General features: G+C 58.8%; 2 protein-coding genes across 3 annotated transcripts; both read right to left on the bottom strand.

Moving 5' to 3' along the window:
- Positions 1 to 902: 902 nt before the first annotated feature.
- On the bottom strand, positions 903 to 15,806 carry RASGRP2 (RAS guanyl releasing protein 2). Of its 2 annotated transcripts, none has more exons than XM_053899534.1 (17): positions 15,677 to 15,806; positions 13,650 to 13,790; positions 12,886 to 12,988; positions 12,298 to 12,360; positions 11,817 to 11,948; positions 10,890 to 11,040; positions 10,530 to 10,703; positions 10,239 to 10,355; positions 8,608 to 8,889; positions 7,419 to 7,496; positions 7,081 to 7,203; positions 6,635 to 6,750; positions 3,264 to 3,405; positions 2,955 to 2,991; positions 2,416 to 2,592; positions 1,274 to 1,338; positions 903 to 1,127 (listed from the first exon to the last, which is right to left on the bottom strand). In XM_053899534.1, exons 2-16 carry the CDS (start codon positions 13,720 to 13,722, stop codon positions 1,280 to 1,282), a joined length of 1,827 nt encoding a protein of 608 aa, XP_053755509.1. In that variant the 5' UTR covers positions 13,723 to 13,790; positions 15,677 to 15,806; the 3' UTR covers positions 903 to 1,127; positions 1,274 to 1,279. The 2 variants fall into 2 exon arrangements, with proteins under 2 accessions (XP_053755509.1, XP_053755508.1); XM_053899533.1 differs by lacking the exon at positions 15,677 to 15,806 and adding an exon at positions 13,313 to 13,498 and having other exon boundaries at positions 13,650 to 13,764.
- Positions 14,195 to 15,181, bottom strand: LOC128776140 (uncharacterized). The gene is given in 2 exon segments (XM_053899539.1): positions 14,195 to 14,953; positions 14,956 to 15,181. Coding segments are annotated over 2 exon segments (927 nt in total). The 5' UTR covers positions 15,146 to 15,181; the 3' UTR covers positions 14,195 to 14,216.
- Positions 15,807 to 16,390: the final 584 nt, after the last annotated feature.

Genomic DNA, 16,390 nt, shown 5'->3' with positions numbered 1-16,390 from the left:
CCATTGCTTTGCAGGTAGGAATGGGGGGCGGTGCTCAAGGCGCCACCCCCAGGACAACCCACAGCTGCCGTTCGACACACCCCAGGTTGGGGGGCAGCTCCCCATTGGAGCTCCAATGTTGGAGGAGACAGCTCCCACTCTCAGGGCTGCTGGAGCCTGGCCCAGCTTCAGAAGCCCCCCTACCGCACCCTCTGTACCCAGACCAGCCTTAGAAGTAGCCTCGGGTAGCGGTGACCCCCAAAACCTCGGTGCTGCAGACTCAGGAGGGAAGAGCTGGGTTGGGAGAGGCCACAGGAGGCTGAGAGAGGGATCGATATGCATTTCCTCTGGAAGTCACCGTCCTTCCGGCTGGCAGCAGCAGCACCGGGTCAAGAGGCTGCCAGCCCGGCAGGGGCTACTGGGGCCAAGGCTGCCCAGGTCCCCACCTCCCTCCCTGCCCCACAGCCAGCACTCAGGGCTGCCCTCTCTCCCCCACTGCAGTGAGATTCCCACCGCCGGAGGTATTCAAGCAGGGGCTGAGAGGCCACCTGTCAAGCAAGGGAATTTCGGCTACGGGCTGAAGGCTACGGTTACCCAGGCCACCGGGCCCAGCAATTCTGGGTGCAAAGAAGCCGTAGCATCAAGTCCGAGACACGCCCCCCCCCCCCCGCCCGCCCCTGCCAAGATTCTGGATTCCTGGAGATTCTAGGCCCTCTCCAAGATTATTATGTCTCAAGGTTTCTGGGTTCTAAAGTTCTACCCCCCAATTCTACTCCCCCTAAGATTCCCAACACTTGAGATTCCAGATCTCCCAAGATTCTCTGACTACAGAGTTCTGGATGCTAAGATTCTAGCCCCTGTCCTTACGGTACCCACCTCCCCCCCCCTCCCCCGCCCCTTGAAGATTCTAGGCTCTGATGGGCTGGGTTAATTACATGGGCCTTTTTATTCCATCTGGAAAATACAAATATTCACAAGAGTCTGTACAACCTTAGGGACGCCAGCCCCGGCCCAACCCTCAGCTGCATGCCACCCTCACCCCCCCACCCCACCCCCCAGCCCCAGCCTGCTGCCCCAGCACCCCAGGCTTCCTGCTGTGGTCCAAGTCTTTTCTCCAAGGCAGGCCTGAGTGTTTGATCCAGTCACAGCTGGGAAGGAAAACAACAACACAGGTTGTCAGGGAAAAAGTAAGAGTCCACCCGGCCTGGGCCATGCAGACAGAGGGCCTGTTTCCTTGATCCTCCCCTCCCGCCATGTCCCCAGCCCTCAGCCACGCAGGCTGCCCAGGACTCACCATCAATTACAAGTGGATGTCAAATACGCCATCCTCCACGGCCTGCACCTCCTCCTCTCTGATCTCTGCAGGGAAGTGGGCGGGGGTCGCGGGAACAGCTCCTGGGTCCCTGTGCCTTCAGCAGCCCTTCCCCCACTCACAGCCGGCACCTTACCCCATCCCGGAAGCAGACCCATCCACCAAAAATCAATTCACTGAGTGACCAGTCGGGCCTCCCGTTTTTGAGCCTCTTCGAAGTTTTCATTCCACCGCGGCTTTTTCACAGCCACGTAGTTGTCAGTGCAGTTTGCTTCAAATGTCAATTTTGTGTGTGTTTCACATTTTAGACCCCAGCACTTCGGAAGGCTCCATGCAAATGGCTTCACTTTTTCTATTTTTGAGGACTGATGCCTGGTGACTGCCTCTATTTCTGAGGACGCAGGCCAATTCAAATGGCTGTGGTCAACTGCCTCCGACCCCAGTTTAACATGGTGGTTCAGAGTGTTCTCAGCAAAATAAATCATTTGGGGAACTGTCATTCGGCACACTGCGCTAGAACCACAGGAGACCCCCAAGACAGCCGCCAAAGATTTCCAGGGCAAGGGACATTTCTCAGAATGGCCTCCAGAGCAGACGAAAAGGGATACTCTGCTGCCTGAGCCAGCCAGGCACCCCTGTGACTGGAATCTTGAAGCCCCTTTCACTTTTACTCTTTTTTTTTCTTTTTTTAATGTTTATTTATTTTTGAGGGAGACCCAGAGCATGAGCAGGGGAAGGGGCAGAAAAAGAGGGAGACACAGAATCCGAAGCAGGCTCCAGGCTCCGAGCTGTCAGCCCAGAGCCCGACACGGGGCTCGAACTCACAGACCGCGAGATCATGCCCCGAATGGAAGTCAGACGCTTAACCGCGTAACCGATTGAGCCGCCCAGGTGCCCTCACTCTAACTCTTTATGTATTATTCGTTTCTCTCAGCTTCAGAAGGTCAAGGTTTCCTGAGCCACCTTCTGGCCCCCTTACCTTTTCAATCCTTCATTATCACCCCACCAACATCACAGAATTACAAACTCCAGGAAGCTTTCCCTCCTGGATAGGTTAATACTTTGCCACAATGGCCCTGCCTCCCTCCCCTCACAGGACAGCACAGGAGGAGACCCCCTCTTACCTGGAGGCCGGGAGCCTCGCCTACCTGGGCGGGGCAGGGAGAAGCTGAAGGCTCGGTGATGGGTGTGGGTGGGCGAGGGCGAGGGCACAGTCCCCTCCAGACTCACACTCTGGGCCCGGCGCCGGCACTCAACGGACAGACGGTCTCTACATTGCTTGTGGCAGTTCACGCCGCAGGCTGGGAGAGGCAGATGGGGAGCCCAGCCAGGGCCCTGGGTCAGAACGCTTTCTGGCCCCTTCCCCAGGCCTGCACCTCTCCCCAGTTTCCTGTGCTCCTGAGCAGCTGCCCCACCAAAATGAGACTCTCCTTCCAAAGTGCTTCATCCTGCTCGCCAATCCACACCCTCCGCCAAGTCCTCGGTGGCCGGGCAGCTGTCTCACCACAATAAAAGCCCACTTAAAGGCTACCCCTTTCAATATAATCAGCACGCCCCTCTGGCTCCAGGGTACCTCACTCCTCCTCGGTTGCCCCGCCAAAATTAGAATCCCCGCGCAGAGAGTAGCTCTTCCCCCAAAATTCGGCCCTCCGGCCCTGCTCACCTCGGCATTTGAGGCCCTGCTTGTAGATGCCCAGGATCTGAAATAGAGGAGGGGGCTGTGCTGGGGGAGAGGGCTTGAGAGGTAATGATTCCACCTCTTCTTTCTCAAGGGCAGGGACTGGAACTGACCCACTCTGGGGCTTTAGAGCCCCTCGGGCCAACGCAGGCGCAGAACGGCCAGAGGAGAGGCAGGCGGAATTAACAAGGTTCGTCGCTGCTACGAGGCCTCCAGCAGGGGCGGGGCCGGAGGGAGGGCGGGGCGAGCGGAGGGGCCAGGGCTGGAGGGGTGTGGCTTGGTGGGGGGTCTCACCAGGGCCTTGCAGTGGCGGCAGGCAACCGGGCGCAAGGAGTTGCTCTCGTGGAAGTTGTGCACGAAGCCCATGCGGCCGCCCAGCACCGAGCTGGAGCGCAGGAAGTAGGACACCATTTCCTCCCTGCTGATGCAGCCATCCCTGCGGGGGGGCGGGGTGGGAGAGGGAGCGCCTCAGGTCGGGGCCCTCCCCCGGGACCAGCCACCCACCAGCCTAACCCATCCCACTGGGAACTTCCCTACCAAGGAAAAGATCCTCACCCAACTCCTGGTTTTAGATTTCCTGGTGCCGCAAAGAGAGGCCTAGACTTGGGAGCCAGCCAGAAGCACTGGCCGCTACCACTTGTGTGGTCTTGGGCAAGTCACTTCCCCTGGGTTTCCTTCCCAGAGAAATGAGGATCATAACTCCTGCCGGGGTCACTTCACAGCGTTGGCGTGTAAACTAACTAGAAGGGCTGTGCGCTTTCCCACGAGATTATCAGCCTTTGTTTCCCAACGTGAGCTCTTTGGAACACCCATTGGGAGCCCTGAGATTCAAGAGACTTCTGCTGAGCTCTGGGACCAGGCAAGATTGGGAAAAGCCGCCTGCCTCTGACTCTCATGCGGGTGAGTGCTGGAAAGACACCTGCAATCAGGATTCCCCCACATAACCCAGGGGTTCCCACAGAACCCTTTTCTCACCTATTAACCTATTTTACGAAAGGAGCATGTGCTCTGGAGACAGACCTCCGTTCAAATTCTGGCTTGGTTACTTCCTAGCTCTGTGACCTTTGGGCTCATTAATCTCCCTGTGCCTCAGTTTCTTCTTCTGTAAACGGGGACAGTGATAATTCCTGCCCCTCATGGGTTTGTGTGAGGACTGAATGAGGGCACATGAAGCATTTATAACAGTGTCTGTGTAGTTGGTAGGTCCTGGGCCACGCGGAGCTATTTCTGTCAGTGTTCATCCTTGTTGGAAACTCCTGACTATTATTATATCTGGGGCTCCATGATGTGGCCCAGGTGATCCTTCAATTCAGTGGGGCATTGGGACAGCTGGCCATTTAGAAAAAATATATATATCACCCTAGATTCTTACCGCACGCTGTGCCTGGACACTACGTTCTCACTGAACTGAGACCACTGATGTAAAAACAAAAACCATCGAAGTATCTGGAGAGGTGTAAGAGGATACCTTTGGAATTTCAAGGAGATGAGGGCCTTTCTAGACATAACACAAGTCCAAGAAGTCATAAAGGAAAAGACGGACATATTGAACACGCGACACTTTTTTAAAATTTTATATGGAAACGGACAACACAAACGACAGACTGGAAGAAGATATTTGCAAACACATTCGACAGCAAAGAGTTAACATCCATTAACAGAGATTCTGAAAATCAATGAGAAAAAAAGACCCACAAACCCAGTGGAATAATGGACAAAGAATATGAACAAGCAATTAACAAAAGAAATATAAGGGACCGATAAACATATGAAAAGAGATCCTACCCCCGCTAGTATTAAAGAGATTCAAATTTAACCAAGACACCATTTGCCAATTAGACTGACAAAATTGTAAAGCTTATTATAGCGTCCAGTGTTGGCAAGGAAGTTGGGAGATGGGCACTCACTCACTGCTGATGGGGGTGCAGGCTGGCACAACCTTGCCTGAGGTCACTTTGGCAGGCTCTCTCCTAATTTAGAATGTGCATATCTTTTGATCCAATTATCCTACTTCCAGGAATTTCACCTACAGAAATAGTGGCCTGGGTGCATTGGTACAAAGATGTTCACAGCAGCATGGCGTATATTAACAGCGGAAAACTGGGGACAGTCTACATGTCCATCAGCAGGATAATGACAGCGGGACACCCTGCAGCTATTCTAAAGAACGAGGTCGTTCTGCACGAAGCTGGCGTGGAAAGATGTCCGTGATAGAGGGTTACGTGGAAAACAAAAACAAAAGCAAAAAAGCAAGACGTGCAGTTCCATCAAGAAAGTGATAATAAATAAATAAATAAATAAACAAACAAACAAACAAACAAACAAACCCACCACCACCACCAACAACAACAACAAAAAACCCTGCAAACCCTGCTGCTACAAATAAAATACTAGATCCCGGTTAAAATATACCAAAATTTGCTTTAAATGCGTAGGTGAGCTTGTGGGAAAGAAATGGGCATCCTCACATTCCAGAAACAGAGAGCGAGCATCAAGCTGAGGCAGGGAGTTGGGACCAAGGCTGAGGCTGCCCTAGGAGGGGGTTGCTGGTCTCCCTAGAGAGCCAGGTGCTGGATTTTGGTGCCCAGATGGGCTGGGCACAAGGCTTGGGGTGCGCAGGAGGTGGGAAGTCAAGGCTGAGACCCCCCGCGCGAAGCTGTATCTAAGGTCTCCAACAGCGAGCGGCACCCTCGCTAAAAGTGTGACCTGGAAAAAATCCACCCACCAACCCAGGGACATAACCTAGAATTCTGTCTCAGTTCTGGGAGCAGAAACAAAGCAACTGTAACCAGCCCCGTGGGCAGAGCTAGATTTATACCACAATCCTATTTGTCCATGGAACAGGCACAAACAAAATCTGTAGCAATTTGCACATGCAGGGAGGGGGAAAAAAAAAAAAAAGACTGGAAGGACACACTGTTGCCAAGCCAGTGGCATTGCAAACATGTTACTAATAATATAGCCTCTTCTGATGGGGAAAGATGGGAGGACGACCGTAACTTTGGCGTCTCACTTCATACGCTTTGTTCACTGTAAATCCGTTTTACTACCTGGATTTCTTTTTTACCACGGGGCTCCGCAATATGGAAAAAAAAAAAAAAAAAAAGCCCAGATTTTTGAAATATGAATAGCGTTAAAAATATAAGTCGACCTGAGATGGGGCTGTAAATTGCGACTGGAGTTTTTTGTCTGCTCAGCAAAACAGGGATATGAACATGGTTGCAGGGGGCATGTTTAACCTACTCCAGAGAATCAGCTGTTTGTCCAAATTGTCAGTATGTGAATTGTTGATAAGCAAGTGGGTGCTGCTAATTACAGGCCTTTCTTTTCTATTCATTAAAACAGGCTACCCAGGAGTTGAACTTGCCCACACTTTTTGCCAGCTGTGAGCTCCACAAATAAAGCGGCATTTATGTAGCAACAGTCCCCAGGCCACAGTCTTTGCAAGATTCAGGTGGGGCCCCCCCATCTGTCTGAATGAGTGGGGTAACCCTGTGCTGCCACAGCTGGAAGCCTCCCCCTCCAATACGAGCCCCTCGCCACATTGGTGGCTTCCTCGGCCGCGATCATCTGGTTCAGTGGCCTCCTCTTGCACAGGAGGAAGCTGAAACCCGGGGGGGAAGTGAGTCTGCCTTCCCTCTCCCCCAGCCCCCAGCCCTCCTCACTGGTTCTGGTCGAGGTCCCCAAAGGCGCTGAGGTAAGGGAAGTTCCCACGGATGATCTGGAACTCTTCCTGTGAGATGTGGCCGTCCCCATCGACGTCAAAGTTCCGGAACACAGACTGAAGTGCACAGAGGGACACGCGGGGGACAGGAGGACAGGAGAACGAAACAGGCGTCAGTCCCGTCCTGTCCACAGGCCCAGTCCATGTTACGAAGGGTGCTCAGGCGTGGGCGCCTCTGCAGCTCCCCTTTTTCTCTCCCTTTACCGTACCCCCCCAACCCCGCCCACTGGCTCCGCCCCTTGCCTGCTGGAGCCTGAGCCCTGGCCCTGGAACGAGGCGCCAGTGTGGCTCCGAGGGTGGTGGCCAGGCAAAATCGTTCTCGATGCACCGCTGCGGACCTGTCCCCCGACCCCTCAGGTTGCAGGGCTGGCTGCCACAGAGTCTCACCTCCACCATCTTCTCGATGTGTTCCACCAGGAGTGCTTGATCCAGCCTGGGTTTGGCAGCTGAGGTCCACTCATCCAGCACCGGGGGCCGGGGAGGCGGGGTGCAGCTTGTGGGGCTGGTTGGCTGTGGGGATGGTCAGGCCTGAGTGAAGGCCGGAGGTGAGGGAGTCCAGGGCCCGGGGTGGGGGGCGGGGGCAGGCAGGAAAGCCCTGGGGAGAAGGGAGCCCGCCCAGCAAGCTGGACAGGTGAGGTAGCCTCTGTCCTGGGAGTTTCAGGAAGGGCAGAGGTGGGGGAGAAAGAGGTGGGGGAGAGTGGGGAGGCAGGGATTCCCTGTCTCACCGAGGACTTCGAGCGCGGCTCCCGCTGCAGGGACAGCTGGTAGAGTTCATCCTCTGTCTGATACTGATCCAGAGATACCTAAGACACACAGGTCTGATCACACCCCGTGCCCCTGCTGCCCTCAGGAGCCCGCTGTCCAGAGCCCAGGGTCATAGGTCCACTTAGAGGCCACGGCTCAGCCTGGAACCCAGCCCAGAAGCTAGACTCGGGACAAAGGCCACCTTAGAACACACCCCAGTGACCACACACCAGCCTAGCACACAGAGCAGACCCTGCCACTTGGCCCCAAATCTTGGGCACAACGCGCCCCCAAGAATCCAGCCAAGAATCCAGGTCAGAACACAACCAAGAGCTCTGAAATTAAGCCCCAACCTAGAACCCAACCCCACATCAAGAATCCAGCTCAGATTTCAATCCTGATCCCAGCCCAGAGGCTAGAAACCGTTAAGAATTCACTCTTAACCCAAAACTCCAGCCTCGGCTCAGTGTCTCGAACCTAGTCTAGATCTCGACTAGAACCTAACTCCCATCCTCGACCCCCACACCGAGTGCAAGACCAAGCCCAGACCTTTCCTGAGAGCTCAAGGCCATGTTTAGAAACCACCCCTGGGGCGCCTGGGTGGCTCAGTCGGTTAAGCGTCTGACTTTGGCTCAGGTCATGCTCTCACAGTCCGTGAGTTCGAGCCCCACGTCGGGCTCTGTGCTGACAGCTCAGAGCCTGGAGCCTGCTTCGGATTCTGTGTGTCCCTCTCTCTCTGCCCCTTCCCTGCTCATGCTCTGTCTCGGTCTCAAAAATAAATAAACATTAAAAAAAAATTAAAAAAAAAAAAAAAGAAACCACCCCTGACCCCAGAAGCCAGAGCTGAGCCCCAAGCCTTGAACACAACCCACTGCCAGGAACTCAACCCAGGACCCAGGCCTAGCTTCAAGCCCGGCACAGAAAGTCCACATGCCAGCCTCGAAATCAGACCTGAGTCCACAGCCCCTTTCAGAGGCTGCAACTCATCTCGGTGTCTACTCCAGACCCTGGAGCCCAGGCTGGATCTCGGTTCCTTGATCAGAACCTAGAACACAAGGCCAAGCCCGCAGCCTTGCGTGAACCCAAGACCAGAGGTGGTTGTCCACGCTGGTGCCCAGCCCCCGCCCCCCACCCCCCACCCCCAGCGTCCCTGCTCCCAAGCCCCCTCACCGTGAGTAGGCTCAGCAGATCTGGGTTGGCCTGCACTGGTGGCCGAAGGCTGGTCACCATGGCCAGCTCCTCCAGGATGCTGAAGAGCTGTTTCATCTTGGCCCCATTAAGTCGGGTCCGGGCGGGGTCCAGCCAGTCAGGCAGTGCCAGCTGCAGGGCCACCAGGTCCTTGAGGTGCACGCCCAGGATGGGAAAGCGGAAGCCCACGCAGGCTGCCAGCCGGCGTCGGTAATTGCTATAGTTCCCTGTGGCTGTCACCAGTTCCGTGAGACCTTCCCAGAGCTGGGGTGGGGTGGGGCGTGGTGGGTGGGGGCAAAAAGCAAAGAATCACACACACGTTAGGCACATCACTGGCTCAACTACGCCTCCCCCCATCCCCCCCGCCCCGAGCCCTGGAAACGTGGGAGAGGATGAGGAGCCAGAGATGGGTGAAAGGTTAAAAAATCCTCCCTCACTGTCCCCCAGCACTGTCTCCCTTAGCCCCTGGGGGTCAGAGTTTATAGGTCATGAGTCCAAGGGAACGCCCACTGCCCAAGACCCCACCTCCACACCAGCCCTGGGCACAGACTATCCCTAACATTTAACAGAAGAAACTGAGGCTCGGGGCGGCGAACAGAACAGGACAAAGATCCAGAAGAAACGTCCTCCGCTGTGTCCTTTGTAACCGCCCACACTGGGAAGACCCCCAAATGTTCAACAGGAGATACATAACTTGCAGTAGACTTACAATAAAATATCATACGGCAGTGGAAACGAACGAGTAACAGAACGTTAGAAGGAAAGAAGCAAGACATAAAGTAACACACAACATGATCCCATTCATAGAAAATTCAGAAACAGGCAACAAAACTCCCACGTTATTTTGAGATTCATACAACGTGGTATGGTAAAGCTGTAAAGAAAAGCAGGGCCGTCATTACAAAAGTCATGACGTTGGTCACCTCTGATTGGGCGGGGGGCGGGGAGGAGGGGGGGTGGGGAGTTACGGTCTCAGGTGCTGGAAGCTTCTGTTTCTTGACCTGGGTGCTAAGTTACACAGGCATTTTCTTTCTAATTTTTCTTTAACCTCTACATACATACGCTTTATATGTTTCGCTCTATGTACGTCACCCAATATGTTAAAATAAATAAACAAATAAAAGGGGGCACCTGGGGGGGCTCAGGTGCTTAGCGTCCGACTCTCGGGTTTCAGCTCAGGTCATGATCTCACGGTTCAGGGGATCGAGCCCCACATCGGGCACCGCAGTCGCCTGCTTGGGATTCTCTCCCAATCCCTCTGCCCCTCCCCCGCTCACACTTCCTCTCTCAAAATAAATAAATAAATAACTTAAAAAAGAAAGAAAGAAAGAAAGGGAAAGAGAGAGAGAGAGAAAGAAAGAAAAGGAGAGGAAAAAAACACAAGCTTTGGGGTCAGGCAGACCGGTAAGCCCCCACTCTGCCGCTTTGGTCGTGTAACCTGTGAAAAGCATGGGACCCCTCCAAGCCTCAGTTTCTGCATCTGTCAAATGGGGACAGGAGTGCCCAACCCCGCGACGCTACTAGGAGTTGTCAGTGAGGCCAGACCTGGGAAAGGGCTAGCCCAGGGCTTGCCCAGGCTGTTCCCCTGACCCACCCACCCCAGTCCCAGGCACCTTGACCGTCTCAGGGCTAACATGACTGTGGGTCTCCTTGAGGCGCGAGATGGAACTGTGGCTCAGGCCTCCCACCACTGCCATTAGTGTGTTGAAGTTCTGCAGCTGCAGGAGCTTCTGGGGGGCAAAGGAGGAGGGGTAGGCAGCCAGTCACTGAAGAGGCCCAGAACTTGGCCCAGCTTTTCTGGCGAGGAGGCAGTGGGTTGGTGGAAAGGAACGACTCCGCGGATGGGCGCCTGGGAGGCTGGCGGGGGGCGGGGCGGGGGGGGGGGGGCGTGGAGCGACGGGCACCTCTGCCACGTGGACGAAGTGTGTGATGACCAGGGCCCGCTGAGGGGCTGTGGGCTTGCTGAGGATCATGAGTTGCACCCACTGCGACACACTGTTGAAGAGGGAGATGAATCGCTCCAGGACGGGGTTGTCCACGGTGCAGCCGTGAGTCACAAAACTGTGATAGTCCTGGAACTGGGGGATGGGAGTGGCCTCAGCCCCTTCGGGCCCCTCCCCTCACAGAGGACCACGCCTCACCCTCCAGCTACTGAAACCCCCAACCCACCCTGTGACCCTGCCGACCCCAGGGACCCCCGATCCTCCTGGGACTCCTCCCCAACCCAAACTCTACCCCTGACCGCATGCCCTCCGGGGCCGCACCAGGATCTTGCAGAAGGAGCGATACTCCAAGTAGGTGAGATGCTCCGCCAGCTCCATGGGCTCCAGGTGGTCGAACAACAGGGACATCTTTCGCTTTTTCTGTCCTACGGGGTTCCGCTGGGTCACCTGCCGCTTCCACTTGTAGGTGGGGCTGGGGGGGAGGGGAGGGGGGCGGGGGCAGTGAGCCCTTTTGCTGGAGATGCCCCGTCCCTTGTGGCCCCACACTCGTGCGCAGGCACCACTCAGGCTGACTGAGGACCGACACAGTCCGTGGCACCGTGCTGGGCACTGATGTCCCCAGTCCCAGCAACTCCTGCAAACTCCCCCCTCGTCATGCACTCAGGCACTGTGCTGGGCACTGGGGGTACAGAGAGGAGCAAGACACAGTTCCTTCCCTTGGAGAGCTCACAGTCTACTGAGGGAGACAGACACAGAAACAGACAATCACCAAACTGCGCGGCGCGTCTACAGGTCTTTGCACAGAGGGGTCTGCACAAAGTGCAGGCCACGGGAGGGAATGGCAAATTCTGCCCCGGAAGGCCTCCGAGCCCTCAGCGCCCGGACACAGTCCACACCTGAGCTGAGTCTTGACAACACAGAGAGGCAGGCAAGGGGGGCCCGTATGAGCGGAACGTCATGGCGCAAAGGATGCAGGGCAGGGAATGACGAGCGGACCCGTACAGCTGTCGCATGGCGTGCACGGAATGGGAGTGGGCTGTGGAAGATGCTGCAGGAATGCCAAGCCGCCTGGACACCACCAAAGGCTTTGATCCCCAGCCGAGACATTGTGAAGGCGACAGGGGGCCATAGGTTTTCCAGCAAGAGAGTAACATGACCCTCACTCATTCAATTCAACAAACATTTGTTAAGTACAGATGGTGTAGGACGCTGAGCGCCCTCCCCAGCCCTCAAGCTCGCCCCACGCACACACTCTCGATGTCAATGAGGCTGCTGTGCCGCCGGTTCCCTTCTTGGTCTAACAGAGCCTTCAGCTCCTTGATCTGCTCAGCGAGCTCAGGGTTCAAGTCAAACTCTGCTGGGAATGCCGAGATCCAGTACCTGGCGGAAGTTCTGAGTCACCCAAGGCAGCCCTCCCCCCCCCCCACCCCCTGGGATTGTAGTTCCCCAAAGAGGGGGAAAGAGCCCTACACTGTGGCTCCCTCCCCCAACCACCCCCCCCCCCCCCGCCCCGTTCATTCCTTCCCCACCCCCACGGGGCAGATCAGAAAACCCAGGCCCAGACCAGGAAAGAGGCAAGCCTGTGACAGCCGGCCCACCATGGACAGAGCCCGGGTTCAAACCCACATGACCAACTCCCAGAACGTGTTCTTTCCACTCCTTCAGGCCAGTCTGAAGCCTGAGAGAAGGGAGCGAGAAGAGGGGACAGCGTCGCAAAAGGAAGGCTCACCTGACCAGGTGGCATGTTTTCACCTGCAGCGAATTGGAGTTGTCCTTCCGGGATTGTTGGTAGGTGAAGGAGAGTTAAGGAAAACGAGGATGGAGACTAATTCTAGAAAGGGAGGCAGGAGATGGGTCCCGGCTTCTGGAGGGAGACTGTGGGAGGGGCCTGGTCCTAGGAGAGATGCTGGGGGCGGGACCTGGGGTGGGGCCTGTAGGAAAGGGGCTGAAGAGGGGGTGAGGGGCGAGTCTGGGGAGGGTGCACAGCTAGGAACGGGGCTAGGTTCTAAGGGGTGGCTGAGCGCATGACCTGGGTTCCGGGAAGGAGGCCGGAGGAGGGACTTGGGCTGGGAGTAGGGACAGGTCCTAGGCTGTAGAGAGCCCAAATTGAGGAGGGGCAGGGGCGGGGGGCGGGGCCTGACTCGAGAGGCGGGAAGGGGCGGAGCCTCGGCCCTGGAGCAAGGTTGCGCCAAGCCTGGATTCTAGGGCTTATAAGGGGCCCATGCTCTAGGAGCGGAGCCCATTCTTGGCCTGGGCTGGGCGGCCTGGCTCCCCCAAGCAGGACTGCAGGGCCCACGGCGAGGCCCGCGAAGGATATATGTGGAGCAGTTTTGCCGCCAGCTGCGAAGAAGGGATGTACCAAGGGTGCATCATGAGGAACATGCGCACCAGCTGCGGGTCTCGCACCTTCCCGGAGTCATCTAACTCCGAGGGGTCAGAGAGAAGCGGGGTGACCCTGCGTCCCGTAGCTGTGGTCCCTAAAGCCTACCCCACAGCCCGCCGGATATGTGGCCCCCCGCCCATCACCTGCTTTGCCAGGACTGCGAATCCTGTAGGCAGATTAGAAAGAACAGGTAGGGTGGGCGAGGGATAAGGCAGGATCTGAGGAACCGGAGGAGGGAAGCGTCTGATCCGGGCCCATCGTCCCGAGGGGAACCAGCTGGGGCGGAAGAAGCCTGGGTTCCCGGGGGTCAAGAATCCAGAGGCCACTTCCTGAGTGCTTGGGGGAAAGGGCACCCCCTCACCAGATAAGCCGCCCCCCACCAGCCGGAAACAGCTCCCAGGCCAGAGATAGACAGTTCCTCCGGATCCTCCGGGGAGACAGATAACGCTCCGCATGTTCCAGAGTCTGGGGGGACCCCGTCCCTCCCTTCAATGCCGGCATAGCAGGGAAGGGAAACATTTTATCTTTCCGAAGCGTGTGGATCTCTCTACCGAGCAATGAAGAGAAGGCTTTCGTTAAAAAGGTGGCAGGATGCGGAACTGGGTGGGTCCAGGCCAGGGGTCTGCCCGGGGAGGCAGGGACCCCGTTTCAGGCTCGGAGCTGGGCTCAGGCTGGGCGTGCCCTCCCGTGCCACTCACCGAAGGCTTCGATGCAGCCGCGGAGCAGCTCCTCCACCGTGCAGCCCTTGTCCAGGTCTAGGGTGCCCGCCATGGCCGCCGGCGCGGGGAGGCTGGGCCAAGCTGCGCTCCGAAGCCTCCCAAGGGGCTCCGACCGGACCCCTGTCCCGGGAGAGGCAGAGAGGGAGTCTGCGGAGGCGCCGGCGGGGGGGGGGTGGGGGGGGGTGGGTTGCGAGTCGCGGGGCGGGCAGGAACGGGGCGGGGCGGGCACGCCCCCTGCTGGGCAGGGGCGGAGTCGTGCGCCGCGGCCACTCCCGGGGTTAAACGGTCTGGCCCGGGATGGTGCAACCCACCAGTTGGGAAACCGACCGGCCGCGAGGCTTCCGGCTCACCCTTGGAGTCGCGGGAAGGCCGAGGGGCTCCCCGGGGACGGGGACGAGCCAGGACACTCCGGGAACTGGTTTGTGCCCCAACCCCTCGTAGGCCCTCTTCTCGCGTCCTCTCCCCGGAGGCACCTGCAGCACCCCGCAGCTCGGCTCTACGCCCCTCCCGCTTCCCTCCCTCCACAGCCTCCCTTCCCCCGCAGGGTTATTTTGGGAACCCAGAGCCTGAGGGGACCTCGGAGGAATTTCTCCCTGGGATGGGAGGGAGGGAGGAACCCAGGCGTCCTGCCCGCATCGCCCCCTCCCGGGCTCCCGGGAGGGGAGGCGGGGCTGTGGCAACCCCCAGGGGCCTGCCCTTGGGGAGGCGAGCTAGAGTGCAGAACATTCCTGGGGCGGGGTGGGGGTGGGGGGAGCCCGCTGCCGCCCCGGAGGCGTCAGCGGGAAGCCTGAGCCTGGGAACCACGCGCTCCCAAGCCACCTCCTCCGTGAAGGCCCCAGGGGTCCGGGTGCAGCCCTTCCGCAGACCATCTTCCTCCCCAGCCGGAGCTCCGGACCCAGGCCCCATACTACACAGTCGAACTGTGAGCTCACTCACAGGCAGGCCACATTCGAACACACAGAGCAGGGCGCCCAGAAGGGGGCGCCAGCGTCCTGAGGGGTGGAGAATGCCGGCACGTCTCCACCAGCAACCCCAGTCACACGCGGGGTGATACACACCCATGCATGGACACACTCTCATTCTATACCTGAGGCCAGAGGCCCACATTGGGGGGAAAGACCCCTCCACCCCATACACACACACTTGGGCCTCAGGCACTTGCCTCCCAGCCTCTGTCTCATACACACAATGGCACTCACACCCCGTGCACACCTGCAGGAAGGATCCCTCGGGCACACGTACCCAGCTTTCTAGCCCAGAATGCAAACCCGTTGATGGGGCCAGTTCTGGACTTGCAGCTCGCTCGAGCCAGGCCAGCCTGGAGTCCCGCGGCCACGGAGGCTCCGAAATCGCACACGTGCGCGCACACACACACACACACACACACACAAGACAGTGCACCTACACGCATGTACAATCCCACACATGCACACACCCCCATGGGTGTGCACACACGCCCATTCCGCCGCCCCCATTTCCTCCGCAGTCCAGAAACCAGCTCTGCGGCCGCAGCGCCCTGACACCCCTCATCCCCGGACGCTGGCAGAGCCTGCCCCCCCCCCCCCAAAGGTACCCCGTCCCCCTCCCCTGCACAAACTCGCCGGGGCTGGAGGGGGCTCCTCTACTGAGTTCTCTGGCTGACTTTTCCTAGGAGCCACCCAGAGCCAGCCCCGTCTAGCTCTGTCGCCTCCTCGCTGTGTGACCTTGAGAGTCACTTGGCCTCTCGGAGCCTCAATTTTCTCATCTGTCAAATGGGGGGTCCGCGAGAGAAGGTCCCGCTGAGACGTGGCTGGGAAGGGCCGGAGGCGCCGCGGATGCCGCCCCCTCCCGCGGGTCGTCCAGGGCGCTTCAGCTCTCTCCCACCTACCCCGGACCCGGGCCGCAGACTCCGCTCCCACCAATCCACCCGCTGCCCCCGGCCCGCCGCCGCCGCCGCCCTGGGGGGGGGGGGGGCTGGGGGCCAGGCCCTCCTCTGCCTGGCGCCTCGCCCGCTCTCGCTCACTCACTCTTGGGACCCGCGCGGCACGGAGCCCGCACCCGGCCGGGCCGGCGCCACCTCCGTGCGCTCCCGCCCGCCGGCCTCGCTGCGGCTGCAGCTCCCGCCCGCTCTCGGCGCCGCGGCCCCGCTTCCCGCCGCCCCGCCCCCGCGCCGCGGCCGCCCCCTCCCCTCCCCACCCCTCCCGCCCCTGCGCGGGGCTCCGCACCGCCGGCTGCGCCTCCCCCACCGGGGGCTCCCTCTCGCCCCGCACGCGGCGGTCCCTGCGGCAGCTTAACCCCTCCCCTGCCGCGCCACCCGGGAAGCCAGGGCCGCGGGGCTGGGGCTGCGCCACCGGCCGCGCGGAGGGTGGGCGAGCGGAGGTCAGGCCTCGCGGGACGTGGAGGGGGGATCTAAACCGAGAGCCCTCTCCCCCCACCCAGACGCCCCTACGCCCCCCGCCCTGCCGGCTGTTGGGCAGAGGAAGCCGGGAGGGGCAGGAAGCGGACTGCGGTGGGGAAGGGGCGCCCCGCCCAGCCCCCGGCCCGGGTTCCTGTTTTCGAGACAAACCGTTCCCACGGGGCTAACCCGACCCGGGGCCGGGCGTCTTCCTGCGGGCAGCGGGGGGCACAGACCTGGTAGAGATCGGGGGCGTGGGGAGAGCGGCTTCTGTGATAGCCTGGAGGAGGGGCTAGGACAAGATGGGAACATTTTGGGGACAGGGGCCTTGTGGGAGAGGGAGGCA

The sequence above is a fragment of the Panthera pardus genome, unplaced genomic scaffold (genome assembly GCF_024362965.1).
Source record: "Panthera pardus isolate Hobbes unplaced genomic scaffold, ASM2436296v1 HiC_scaffold_12, whole genome shotgun sequence".
NCBI lineage: Eukaryota > Metazoa > Chordata > Mammalia > Carnivora > Felidae > Panthera > Panthera pardus.
The sequence above is the reverse complement of the archived record's forward strand: the minus strand, read 5'-3'. Positions and strand labels throughout refer to the sequence as shown.